This window comes from Nicotiana attenuata, unplaced genomic scaffold, assembly GCF_001879085.1.
Source record: "Nicotiana attenuata strain UT unplaced genomic scaffold, NIATTr2, whole genome shotgun sequence".
Lineage (NCBI taxonomy): Eukaryota > Viridiplantae > Streptophyta > Magnoliopsida > Solanales > Solanaceae > Nicotiana > Nicotiana attenuata.
The window spans coordinates 171,228-184,953 of NW_017671664.1; the positions used below are offsets into that span (position 1 = coordinate 171,228).

A 13,726-nucleotide genomic window follows, 5' to 3' on the forward strand; every position below is an offset into this window, starting at 1 on the left:
TTGGCGGAACCCGTATTCCGACATTTAGCTCCGCCCCAGGATCTACATATGAATATATCAAGGCTCGGAGTACTACCAAAACTCGAATAAAGCTTGAAGCTACAATTTTCTTGTTCAATGCGATCGTGAAGGAGAGCTGCTCTACAAAGCAGTGTAATCGCGTAATCGGGTTGCTATCCCGAAAGATGCCAAATTTAGAAGGAGCAAGATAACGAAGACAAAATGCGTGTTGCAAAGAATTCCTAATTTCAGCATTTGCGGACAATTTTTCGCACCTACAGGGTCGCAGATGCGGACCCAACTTTGCATCTGGGAAGCACCAACTCTCTTCTCCAACACTAAAATGAGCATAACTCCCTCATACGATGTCTACATTCGACGATTATATTTGGTATGGCTCCATAATTATGATACAGATCTAATGCTTCAATCAAAATAGAAATTGGAGCTCATTTGATTAATGTGGTACCATTTATGCTTGAAGAAACGATGCCGAAACATTAAAAAAATGCGCTCAACACAACCCAAACCTATCCGAAACTCACTCAAGCCCCTCGGGACCCCGTTCGAACATACCAGTAAGTCCCAAAACATAACGCGGACCTGTTCGAAGCCTCAAATCACATCAAACTACATCAAAACTACGAATCGCACCTCAAATCGAACTTAATGAACTTATTAACTTTCAACTTCTACAACTCGAGCCGAAACATATCAAATTAACACAGAATGACATCAAATTTTGCATGAAAGTCTCAAGTCACATAGCGAAGCTAATCCAACTCCTGAAATTATAATCCGAGCCCCATATCAACAAAGTCAACTCCCGGTCAAACCTCTTAACCTTCCAAAACTTCAACTTCCAATTTTCCCCAAAATGCTTCAAATTATCCTGCGGCCCTCCAAATCCAAATCCTGACGCACGCCTAAGTCCAAAATCACCATACGAAGATATGAAAATCATCAAAATTCCATTTCGGAGTCGTCTACACAGAAGTCAAACTCCGGTCTACTCTTACCGTTTAAGATTCTAAAACACGAATCCTTCTTCCAAATTGATCCCGAATCATCCGAAATCTGAACTCGACCACACACGCTAGTCATAATACATTATACTAAGCTGCTCGATACCTTAAGCCGTCGAACAAGATGCTAATTCTCAAAACGAACGTTCGGGTCGTTACACAACTTCCATTGATGAAGCTAAGTTTATTCTTGGCAGAGAGTGCAATCAAGATTAATCTCCTCCAACTTGGAAATCCTCTCTCATCAAATGGTGTGTTCACGAGAGTCATTCCAGGTGCATCGGAGAAGGGAAGAAAATAAGGGTGATTACAATTCTAATTGACTGTAGTAGATGAAGAACTAGGGCTAGAAACCACAGGAGTAGAGATCACTGGAGTTTCTTCTGTTACTGCCATTGTTGATTTTGAAGTTTATGAAGCTTTGAGATAAAGTTTATGAAGGATCGAGCTATAACTGGTCTGATACCATGAAGGATTTAACAAGGAACATGCATAAATTTTCTATGTATTGTATTCAATGTCAATACACACACACACACACACACACACACACAAAAAAAAAAAAGTATAGGTGCTGAAAGAAAATAATGTAAAATGTAAAATACAGAATATTCTCTATACACTTGTCATATTTTTATTCCCTACTCCTATAACTGCGTAACTAAATTTATTCGTCTACTATGTATTTACATGTGTGGGCAAGTAAGAGAAGCTTCCAGGCGTCTCATCTTTGTAGACTTAGTGTTACATAGCCACGGCTAAGATTAAGAGCGGTTGAGGACCAATATGCTTCCACGTGTCAACTGTCTCTGATCAAATTAAAAGCCCAAACTATACACTTCATAAACAAATCCGAAATCCCTAATGTTTTTGTCTGAAACCCTTATTTTTCCCTTCCTTTCTTTCATCGATGAAATCCTCGGTGCCTTCCTTTTTCTCTGCATAAAAGTCCTTCAAAATAAGGACATCGCTTAGATGTTGGATGGAAATAATCAAACCCATTCGCCATGACTGGGCCGAAATTTGTTTCGTTCCTGGATTTTTACATCGCATGTCGTCCTGTTTATCTCTAGAACTCGGATGTTTTATGAATCACTAAAAATTTTGATTAAAGCTGTCAATACGGGTTGGCCCTGCCTGATCTAACCCTAGCCAAGCGGGCTTTTGCATTGAACGGGCTGGGCTGGCCCACTATTTTGATGGGCCTTAAAATAGTCATCTCAACCTAGCCCTACGTGGGTTATGAGCCCACACGGGCCGGCCCACAATTTTTAAAAATTAATTTTCATATTTTTCTAAATTTAAGTTTTACTTAAAATGCATATATATAAGTCAAAAAACATACTTTTTCGATAAAAAGCTTCTGCAAAACTTAATATTTTGACATTGTTCCAATAAATTATAATAAAACACAAAAAAAAGAGGACAATATTTCATTCGTTAAAAGAAAATACTCAAAACAAACTACTCAAAAATATTTTCAAGGTGTTCATGGCATATCCAAGACTAACAGATCATTTTCATCAAGAACATTTGAATCCTCCCGTGAAACAAAAATGTCTTCATCAAGAACATTTGAATCCTCCCGTGAAACAAAAATGTCTTAACATCTTTATTTTCATCTAAATATATAATTATATGCAATGTTAATTAGTTAAACATTAAAAAATAACTAACATTTTAAGAACAAAAAATATTTATATTTGCATAAAAAGTATTACCGGTTTGAGATTAGACTACTCTTTGTGTTATTTTAGGTCCCTACATTTTTTTATATTTTTAAATAAGTACGTTATTAAGCACATGGGTCGACCCAACCCAGCCTCAGTCAAGCCTCATGGGGCACAGGCTTACTTGGGCCGGGCTTAAAAGCCTCGTTTTTAAATGGACTCTAAAAATTTTAGGTAAAAATTGCACGGGGCGCCCTATTTGGTCGCCCCCATTTAATCTATACCCACTTTTTAAAAAAGTTTTAACTTGTACCCACTTTCTAAACAACTTTAGGCCTCTTTCTCCTCCTCCTTCTCCTCCTTCGTTTTCTTCTTCTCCTTCTTCTTCTTCTTCGACAAAGATGTTGTAATAGAAGTCTCAATATTTTGCACGCCTCCCACAATAGGACTCAATCCTAAAACTAAGCCAGATATCTCATAATTTATGTATGTTAGACTTCTGATAGCATTTCTTATATTCCTTCGAGATTATGTCAACCCACAATCCATAAGGGAGTCTAATGACAGTAATCCTAAGATTTTTTGTCTTCTTCTCCTTTGTTGCTGCAATTTAATTTTGTAAGAGCTCCTAAGAATGCTGAAGTTCAGCAAATATAAACAAAAATTTTAGCTCCTAGAATGCTGAAGTTTAGCAAATACAAAACAAACTTCAACTCCTAGAATGCTGAAGTTCAACAAATATAAACAAAAACTTCAGCTCCTAGAATGCTGAAGTTTAACAAATACAAAACAAACTTCAGCTCCTAGAATGCTGAAGTTCAGCAATTACAAAACAAACTTCAGCTCCTAGAATGCTTCAGCAATTACAAAACAAAAATAAAAACTTCAGCCAAAACGTGCTGTAGTTTTATTGAACTGAAGTTTGTCATTGCACTATGAACTGAAGTTTGCGTGATTGCCTTTGCTACTTCAGGACCGTATGTCTAAAGTTACGCGAAAAGTGAGTACGCTTGCAATTTTTTTGCAAAGCGGGTATAAGTTAAAAGGTGGCCCAAAAACTGGGTATAGATACAAATACCCCAAATTTTAGCCCAGCTCTATTAAATCACGGGTTGTGTTGGACCTGCCCAACAAGCCAAGCCCATATTTACGTTTCTAAATTTGAGTGGCCCCTATTTATTTTGTCTTCTTGATAACACAGAGGATTTTTACTTGACTACATCAACTAATATTTTTTAAGAAAATAATATAAACAAGTTCTAGTATGTTACGTACCTTCTTTTTCAGAATATTCATCTACACTTGCTGTAAACAATTATTTGTAGACTTTAAATAACGTGACAGTTTAAAATCTTCACAATGTCAAATCGAAAGTAATAAGATTCGGCCTAACATTCGCAAAATAGGACCCACACAGAGCCATAAAATTTTAATTGTATGGTTTTTAAATTTTAGAATACTCATAGATGGTTCTAAATTTTATTTTGTACAATTTTAACAAAAAATTTAATAATAATACACTAATTAAGCAAAAGCTACTAGATTCGACCGAACTCGTATTCCGGCTTTTAGCTCCGCCCCAGGATCCACATATGAATATATCAAGGCCTTGGAGTAGTACCAAAAGTCAAAAATGAAGCTTGAAGCTACAATTTTCTTGTTCAATGCGATCGTGAAGGAGAGCTGCTCTACAAAGCAGTGTAATCGCGTAATTGGGTTGCTATCGCGAAAGATGCCAAATTTAGAAGGAGCGAGATCACGAAGACAAAATGCGTGTTGCAAAGAATTAGCAGTCAAATAGCACGGCTAGCCAGTTTTCGGACCGGTCATTCAAAAATAGCCAGCGTTTGCCAAGTCATTGAAAAATAAGCACTATTTCGCTGCAACAGAGATCGGTCCAGCATAACATACTGGAGTTCGGTGCACCTGTGTATGAACTTCCAGTATATCATGCTGGACCGGTGTACTTGGCTCCAGTATAATATATTGGAGTTCCAATATATTATACTGGAGTATTTTTCGGATTTTGGATAGTGTTTTCGTTCAGATTTATCTTTACATGAAAAGTGGCTAAATTTCGATGACTTTTGAAATTGTGGCTATTTTTAAATGACCACTTGTAAATCTGGCTATTTTTGAATTTCTCCCCGTGTTCATGCGATCATGGCAGGCCATAAGCTGCAATTTGCAATTAAGGCCCATTTGGCCATCTTTGTAATAGTCTTAAGTAAATAATATAAAGAATCTAATTCTAGGATTTAGTTTTCTAAGTTAGATTTTGATGAATGAGTATGCTCTTTCGGTGAAATTTTGAGGAATATCCCTTTTAACTCTTTAATGAACTCATTTTTGAATTTTCCTTGTTACAAATATATTTATGAGCTCAATCCCTTTCTCTTGATTATTCAATTTTCTGTTTCTCCCTAGTCTTATTTTCTATTTTTACTCTGTTATTCTATCTCTTGTTTCATTACTTGTCTATCTTCTAGTTTTTTCTTTTTTTTTTTGGGCTTCCGCATAGTTGAGTTCGTATAAGGATGTCTTGATGAATTATTAGTTCAGAAAGACTATAATTGTTTTCCTTCTTTTGTCTTCATTTAGAACAAACTGCTATTTGCTGGACTAGTCCATGAGATGTTGTAGCTGGGAGAAAGTCATGGGGCTGGCTGTTAGGGTTGTCTTATGTTGTTGGATTAATCCAAATTGTGAACAGTTTGATATAGCAAAAGTAGAAGGGAGAAATTAAAAATAGCCAGATTTACAAGTGGTCATTCAAAAATAGTCACAGTTTCAAAAGTCATCGAAATTTAGCCACTTTTCATGTAAAGATAAATCTGAACGAAAACATTGTTCAAAATCCAGAAAATACTTCATACACAAGTGCACCGAACTCCAATATATTATGCTGGGACCGATCTCTATTGTAGAAAGTGGCTATTTTTCAATGACTTGGCAAATGCTGGCTATTTTTCAATGACCAGTCCGAAAACTGACTAGTGTTGTGTTGTTGGGTTAGTCCAAATTCTGAACGGTTTGATAAATACCAAAAGTAGAAAATGATAGGCAAAAATAGAAACACCACGCTAGAAGGAGGGCTTGAACCTCCGACCTTGTGGTTAACAGCCACACGCTCTAACCAACTGAGCTATTCCAGCTTGTTGATATTCGCACACCGGCAAATTATTTTTTATTGCAAAGGCAAGTATATTCTTGCAGACAAAGCAAACGGAGAGATAAGCTCTTAGTAAGATTCTTTATATTTTGTTCTCTTGGTAAGATTTGGATCATGCATCATTTGGGTCTATCTAATTTAGTTCTCCATTAAAGTGCTTATTTTGTTTAAAATTGAATAAAAGTAAGGGACATAGCTGTTTTAACAAGTTTACGAGGAATCAGAAGCAAAGGCTTATGAATGCCCCCAAAACAAATCAATCTATTTTTCCCTTTTTACCTCAAAGGACCAAAATCCCATCTCTGTTCATGTTCTCACTTCTATTTCCCTCTCACATAAAAGATTTCTGTATTAATTTAAAATTTTATATTAGAAAACATCTATAGGGATTAAAAATTATTTCAATATTCGAACTTGAGCACTTAGAATGCCAATTTGTATAGTTTGAGTTCCCAATGTTCATGTCACTACTTCAGCGTTTTCTGTGGCCCATTATTATTTGTTCATCACGGCCCGACTCTTTGAGTTTGTTTCATGACCTCGTGCAGCACGTGATGCCTTCATTCTTACCTCGTGTAGAAATAGAAAAAAACAAAGAAAACCGAATCAGAGTCATGATTTGATAATATATATTGTTATTTTCATAAGATGCTTGTAAGTTAAGGAATATGCATGCAAATGAACAGCTCATGTTCCACTAAAACTTGTCAAACTAGAACGAGCTGGATTATTCATCCCTAGTTAGTAGTTAACACCTCCTCTCTTGACTAAAGTATTCAACTTTTTTCTGGCTATAAGTTTAAAACAACAACGTAACAAAAAGAAAAGGAGTAAATAAATAGAAGTATATGTGATACAACGTTCATGAGTAGATATGTACGGCAAGTTCCAATTATTGCATATAATTCCATGTATTCTTACGTAAGCTATACTCAGTATGAGATTTTCCAATTTGCAATTGTGCTTTAATCTCCAACAAATTATGCTATACAAAGTGATTGGGTATAAATTACTTATCCAATAAATACATTTTTGAATAATCAAAATGTTCAAATTTATGATAATTGAAATCAATAAATAAAGGTTCAATAAATCACATATTTTAACATAACATTTAATAGAATTTAAAACATCGATTTGACTTATTATTTTATATTAATATTAGTGAAAGAAAATATTGAAGTAACGCTCCAAAATTATCTTAATAAGAAAATATCACGTATAACTAGAAAAGTTGAGTGATAAAATTTCTTATAGTTACGAAGACTTGTTAAAAAGTAAATAATATCAAAAATTTATTTTGTGCCGTAATTTTTTTTTATCAATTTCATTTTCCAATAATAATAAAACAATTTTTAGACGAAAAGAAACCCATATAATTTTTGTCACCTACCTATAGAATGCCCTAGAAGAGGGGGTTATTCCTTACTTGAAGAGGGAGAACTAGTGGGCTCCATCATGAAATGTCTGATTTGACAGTGGTTCTGTTCTTCCTTGAAACTGAATTATTCGTCAGATAGGCATTAGCCATGCTCTAATCCGAACATTTGCCATTATCTGTTGGGTCCCTAATACCACCAACCATGCCACTCAGCCATGTCCCCGGCTCCACGTCGTTGCGTTTGTTTTTCCTTTTTTTTGTTTGTATGTTTTTTATCAGTTAGCTTATTAGGGTTTCAATTAATTCAGATTTGTTTTAGCATAATTCGGGCTCGAACCTGAAAATCTAAAATAGAATGAAGAGATTCTATTTATCTATTACAATTTTTGGTGGAATATTTATCTTTTCTCGGCCTTCTTCGCACTATTCACTGTTTCACATATTTTACTTTGTACTGTAATTATTTATTTTTCTGTGAATGAATTTTTATTATTAAAGAGACAAATATTGAAGAGAGGAGTAGCACGTGACTGTCACGTAAGTTAATAGGATTAGTTAGGAAGTTAGTTATAACTAATTATGGGATTGGGTGTTAGAGAATTAGTAGAAGTAGTAAGATTGGTTAGCCTAGCTGTTAGTTGTAGTGTATATATATTAGCCACATGACATTGTATTCAGTTAGATTTGAGAAAATAATTTTCAGCTCATTTGCTCTCCAATGGAGCCTTTATTCTAGAACCTTCTGGTTAATTTCTCTTCTCTCTTTTCAATCAAGCCAATATCCAATCTTCATCATGGTATCAGAGCACGTGAGCTAGATGCATGCTCGATGTGATTGATCTCCTCTGCTTTTGCAGAGCTATTCTGTTGCTGATTGTTCGAGCTTTTCTCGATCGATTAACCTAGGTTTGTTTTTCGATTTGCAATTAGCGAGTCTGTAATTCGTTGAAGCGAAGAGTTAATTCGACTGAATATGTCAGCTATGGCAATTGGAGAAGAAACTTCAACAGGAACGACCATAGATCATCATCATCCATTGTATCTACAGCGTTGCGACACTCCAGGTAGTTCCTTGATTTCTATTCAACTGACTGGGACTGAAAATTATGCATTGTGGAGTAGATCTATGAAAATAGGTCTGATTGGTAAGAGTAAGCTAGATTTTGTTGATGGCCGATGTACTAAGGACAAATTTGATCGATCCTTGCATGAACTTTGAGAGAAATTTAATGCGATAGTTTTGTCATGGATTATGAATGCTTTGAGCAAGGAGTTACTCAGTGGAATTGGTTATAAATCTAGTGCTCATAAAGTCTGGACAGATTTGAAGAATAAGTATGATAAAGTCGATGGATCTCGCATCTTCTTCTTGCACAAAGAAATTGCTACTTTGTCGCAGGGAATTTCCTTAGTGTCTGCATATTTCTTTAAGTTGACAGACCTTTGGGAGGACTATGATGCCTTGATGCCTTGCTCTGGGTGTGATTTCCCAGAATCTAAGAACTATTTCGATTATTTTGAGTACCAAAGGTTGTTACAGTTCCTAATGGGGTTGAATGAGACGTATGGCCAACCTAGAAGCCAGATTTTGATGATAAGTCCGGTGCCCACAGTCAACATCTCTGAAGAAAGCCAAAGAGATTTAGGGAAGTTTTCCCAGGATGTAGACATAGCAGATGGACCAACATTGTTCACCAATAAAGGAATGAACTCAGGAAATAACTACTCCCTCCGTTTCATATTAGATGAGGTACTTTCCTTTTTAGACTGTTCCAAAACAAATGACACATTTCTAAATTTAGAAATAATTCAAACTTTGAACTCTTCATTTTACCCATTTACCCTTAATGAGAAGCTTTTATAGCCACACAAATGGCATGGCCCCACAAACCTTTTACCCCTTAAGCTTTTAAGACCACAAGTTTCAAAAGTCTTCTTCTTTCTTCTTAAACTCCATGCCGAGTCAAACTACCTCATCTAATATGAAATGGAGGGAGTAGAAGCCCAGGAGAAGGAATCTGTTTTGTGACTACTGCAACTATAAAGGGCACACAAGAAATACCTGATTCAAACTACATGGATACCCAACTGACTACAAAATGAGGAAAAAAGCAATAGGTTTACCTCAAGCAACAACTTTTCCTCAAAGACCTATGGCTAATGCAACTACACAAGAGGAACAACAGTCAATGACAAAGTAGATGGCCAATGTAGTGTCACAAGAAGGGCAATAGATGATGAACCCACCTACTGCCAATCTAGCACAAGGAATACCAATCATGTTCACTCAGGAGTAGTATGATCAAATCTTGAAGTTGATCAATAAGGACACAAGTGAAAACACAAAAGGCTTTGCAGGTACAACAAAGACTTCTGTCACAAATGAAACAGGTAAAAATGAGAATTGGATAGTAGACTCTAGTGCAACCAATCATATGGTTCACACCAGAGAGCTGCTTGACAAGATAAACACAGGTAGTTTAGGCAATGAACCAAAGGTATACTTACCTGATGGGACCTCGCTTGAGTTGAATGTACTGGAGAGAGTAGAATTGGTGAAAGCAGTGTTGTTAAGAATGTTCTGTATATTCCAAACTTTAAATATAACTTGCTATATGTGTCCAAGCTTACAAGGGACTTAAGATGCCTTATATCCTTTTATCCTGATTTTTGGAAAATGCAGGACCTTCACAATGGGAAGGTGAAGGGGATTTAAGGAGCTGGAGGGTTTGTACAACTTGCAGCATCAAAAACTTGAAGCCATGGCTGCAGCTGTACACCTTCAGGATCATTCTATGCAAGAGGAGGATTTAAAAGCATGGCATGGAAGGCTTGGGCATGCTCCAAATAGAGTGGTAAAACAGATTCCAAACATAAAGTTCAAAGCTAGTACGTGATGGAATAAAGGAATGCACAATCTGTCCTTTGGCTAGACAAGGCAGATTGCCTTTACCTAAGAGTGCAAACAGATCAAGTAAACCTTTTTAGTTGATTCATGTAGATGTCTGGGGTCCATATAGAGTACAAACTCATAGTGGGCATATATTTTTTCTTACTATAGTAGATGACTGTAGTAAAAGGACATGGATTTACTTGCTGAGGCTCAAGAGTGATGCGGTTGTATGTTTGAGACAATTTCTAGCCTTAATAAAGACTCAATTTGATGTAACTGTGAAAATATCAAGGAATGATAATGGATCAGAATTTTTTAATTCTGAATGCAATGGTTTGTTTCAGTCTTATGGGATGATCCACTAAAGTTCTTGTGTCCACACCCCACAGCAAAATGGGGTAGTGGAAAGAAAGCAAAGGCGCATACTGGAAGTGGCTAGAGCAATCAGATTGCAAGGTTTTTTGCCTCTCAAGTTTTGGGGGGAATGTATACAGGCAGCTGTTTATGTGATAAACAGACTGCCTCTATTAGTGTTATTAGGAAAGTCATCCTTTGAGGTGTTGTATGGGAGAACACCATCTCTACAGCATATGAGAACCATATGGTGTTTATGTTTTGCTAAGACAGTAGGAAAAGGAGACAAGTTTGCAGCTAGATCAGTTGAGGTTGTGTTGATGGGATACTCATCATCCCAGAAGGGTTACAGGCTGTATAACATTTTAACTTACTCTTTCTTTATCAGCTGGGATGTCAAGTTTATGGAAAAGATCTTCCCATTCCAGTTACTTAAGGAAGGAAAATTACAGCTCCTTCCTAACGGTATGCTAAACTCTCCTGCCATTACTGATGTAGTGCCACCTCATAGTGCAGATGTCCCAGAACCAGCATGATCACCAGATGATGACACGTCCTTTCCAACAGCACCACCTATTGCAGATAACCATGCTGTTGATGCACAATCTTCATCACCATATTCCCTGCCCCTTGAAGACACACAGACTCAACAACTACTTCTTTCAGAACAAGACACATTTAACCCTATACAAAAACTAGCTCAGGAAATCAACTAGGACTGCTAAAGAGCCTATGTGGATGCATGATTATGTCAGGTCTGCCAGTATCCAATGCAAAGCTATTTGAGCCATGCAGGAGTATTAGCTAAATACCAGTCCTATTTGTCCAAGATTACCAGCATTAGGGAGCTTGTGAACTACAAGAAAGCTGCATTAGACCCCAAATGGATTGATGCTATGACTCAAGAACTGAATGCACTCAAGGAAAATGGGACTTGGACTTTGGTAGACTTACCAACAGAGAAGGCTCCTATTGGATGTAAGTGGGTGTTCAAGATAAAGTATAAGGCCAATGGGGAGATTGAAAGATACAAGGCAGGACTAGTAGCCAAAGGATACAATCAAATAGAAGGGCTAGATTATCGGAAAACATTCTCTCCTATAGTCAAGATGGTGACAGTAAGAGTGGTTCTAGCTTTGGCAGCAGCAAACAACTGGAACCTACATCAGATGGATGTTTATAATGCATTTCTACAAGGAGACCTCACTGAAGAGGTCTATATGTGTTTACCTCATGGATTTCCCAGCCAGGGGGAGCAAGTATGTAGACTGCATAAATTCCTGTATGGTCTAAAGCAAGCTTCAAGATAATGGAACCTAAAACTAACTGAGGCACTACTCAGTTCAGGTTTTGTGCAGAGTCACTTTGATTACTCTTTGTTCACAAAAAATCAAGAGACAAAACTAGTAATCATCTTAGTGTATGTAGATGATCTTCTCATAACTAGAATGATCAGGGACTGATCTTTGCGGCAAAAGCTATACTGCAGAGTAATTTCAAAATCAAAGACTTGGGGGAATTGAAGTTCTTCCTTGGGATTGAGATAGCAAGGTCCAAAGAAGGAATATTGATGAATGAAAGAAAGTTTACAATGGAGTTAATTGCTGAACTTGGATTAGCAGGGTCAAAACCAGTGACCACACCAATGGAATGCAACTATAGATTCACCACTGTGGAGTATGATCAGCATATGAACTGGAAAGAAGATGAGAAGCTGGCAGACTCAGGACCATATCAGAGGTTAGTTGGGAAGCTACTATATCTCACCATGACTAGACCAGATATATGTTATGCAGTTCATGTACTAAGTCAGTTCATGCACTGTCCAACGAAAATCTCACATGGAAGCTGCAGTCAGGGTTGTTAGATATAAGGTGCTCCAGGATTGGGGTTGTTAATGAGCTCTAAACAGTCCACAAAGCTTACAGCCTTTTGTGATGCTGATTGGACATCATGCCCAGTTTCCAGGAGATCAGTAATAGGATATGTGATGAAACTGGAAAAGTCATTAGTGTCATGGAAATCCAAGAAGCAATGCACAATCTCGAGAAGCTCAGCAGAGGCAGAATACCGAAGCATGGCATCATGAGTTGCAGATATCTTATGGTTGACAGGACTTTGTAAAGAACTGGGTGCAGAAGTTGAATTGCCAGTGAAGTTGCATTGTGACAGCAAAGCAGCAATTCAAATTGCTGCAAATCCCATATTTCATGAGCGTGCAAAGCACATAGAGATAGACCTACACTTCATCAGAGAAAGGATTCAACAAGGGATTGTCAGAACCAAGTATATATGTGATGTCTAAGGATCAAGAAGCAGATCTGTTCACAAGGGCACTGGGGAGATCACAACACAAGTACTTGATGAGCAAGCTAGGAGTGCTCAATCTATTTGCACCACCTAGCTTGAGGGGGAGTATTGAAGAGAGGAGTAGCACGTGAGTGTCACGTGAGTCAGTAGGATTAGTTAGGAAGTTAGTTATAACTAATTATGGGATTTGGTGGTAGAGAATTAGCAGAAGAAGTAAGATTGGTTAGCGTAGCTGTTAGTTGTAATGTATATATATTAGCCACATGATATTGTATTCAGTTAGATTTGAGAAAATAATTTTCGGCTCATTTGCTCTCCGATGGAGCCTTTGTTCTAGAACCTTCTGGTTCATTTCTCTTCTCTCTTTTCAATCGAGCCAATATCCAGTCTTCATCAACAAAAAGATTTACGTCCTTAATTTGTATGAAAAATATTGTTCACAAAATTGGACGAAATTAAAATGGAAAATTGTTACAAGTACGATAGTCAAATTTGATAGTTTTGCTTTTTCTAATTTTTAATATCTAGTTAATTGACCAGTCATCATAATTTTGAAAACAAAAGGTTAAAACAGTTATAGCTGTTACCAAAAGAAAACAAAAACTAATTGTTGGATACTAAATTGATCATTTTAGACGTAAAATGATAATGCTAATGGATCAAGATCTTTAAGAATTAGTGAGGCCAGAGCTAGACACCAACCTCGTACATAATTAGTAGTCAAACAAATGGCTAACAATGCCCATTTTCTATTCTAAGGCTTGTTTTACGATGAAGTATAGCATGTTTGACAAAAAAGTGACCATACAACCACTTAATTTTAATTATTTCTCTGGACAAAAAATAAAATCATAACGTAACGACCTAGCTGGACAATTGATTTGTCCTATGATATGATTAATTATACTAAAGGGTTGGTGC

The 13,726-nt window shown here is 36.7% G+C and overlaps 1 protein-coding gene and 1 non-coding gene across 2 annotated transcripts; one reads left to right on the forward strand and one right to left on the reverse strand.

Moving 5' to 3' along the window:
* Nucleotides 1-5,776: 5,776 nt before the first annotated feature.
* Nucleotides 5,777-5,850, reverse strand: TRNAN-GUU. The gene has a single exon. It is a non-coding gene; the product is annotated as a tRNA-Asn (tRNA).
* Nucleotides 5,851-11,265: 5,415 nt separating this feature from the next.
* On the forward strand, nt 11,266-12,362 carry LOC109209578. Its single transcript, XM_019372886.1, has 2 exons — nt 11,266-11,754; nt 11,943-12,362. The coding sequence occupies exons 1-2, from the start codon at nt 11,266-11,268 to the stop codon at nt 12,360-12,362; spliced, it is 909 nt and encodes a 302-aa protein (XP_019228431.1).
* Nucleotides 12,363-13,726: the final 1,364 nt, after the last annotated feature.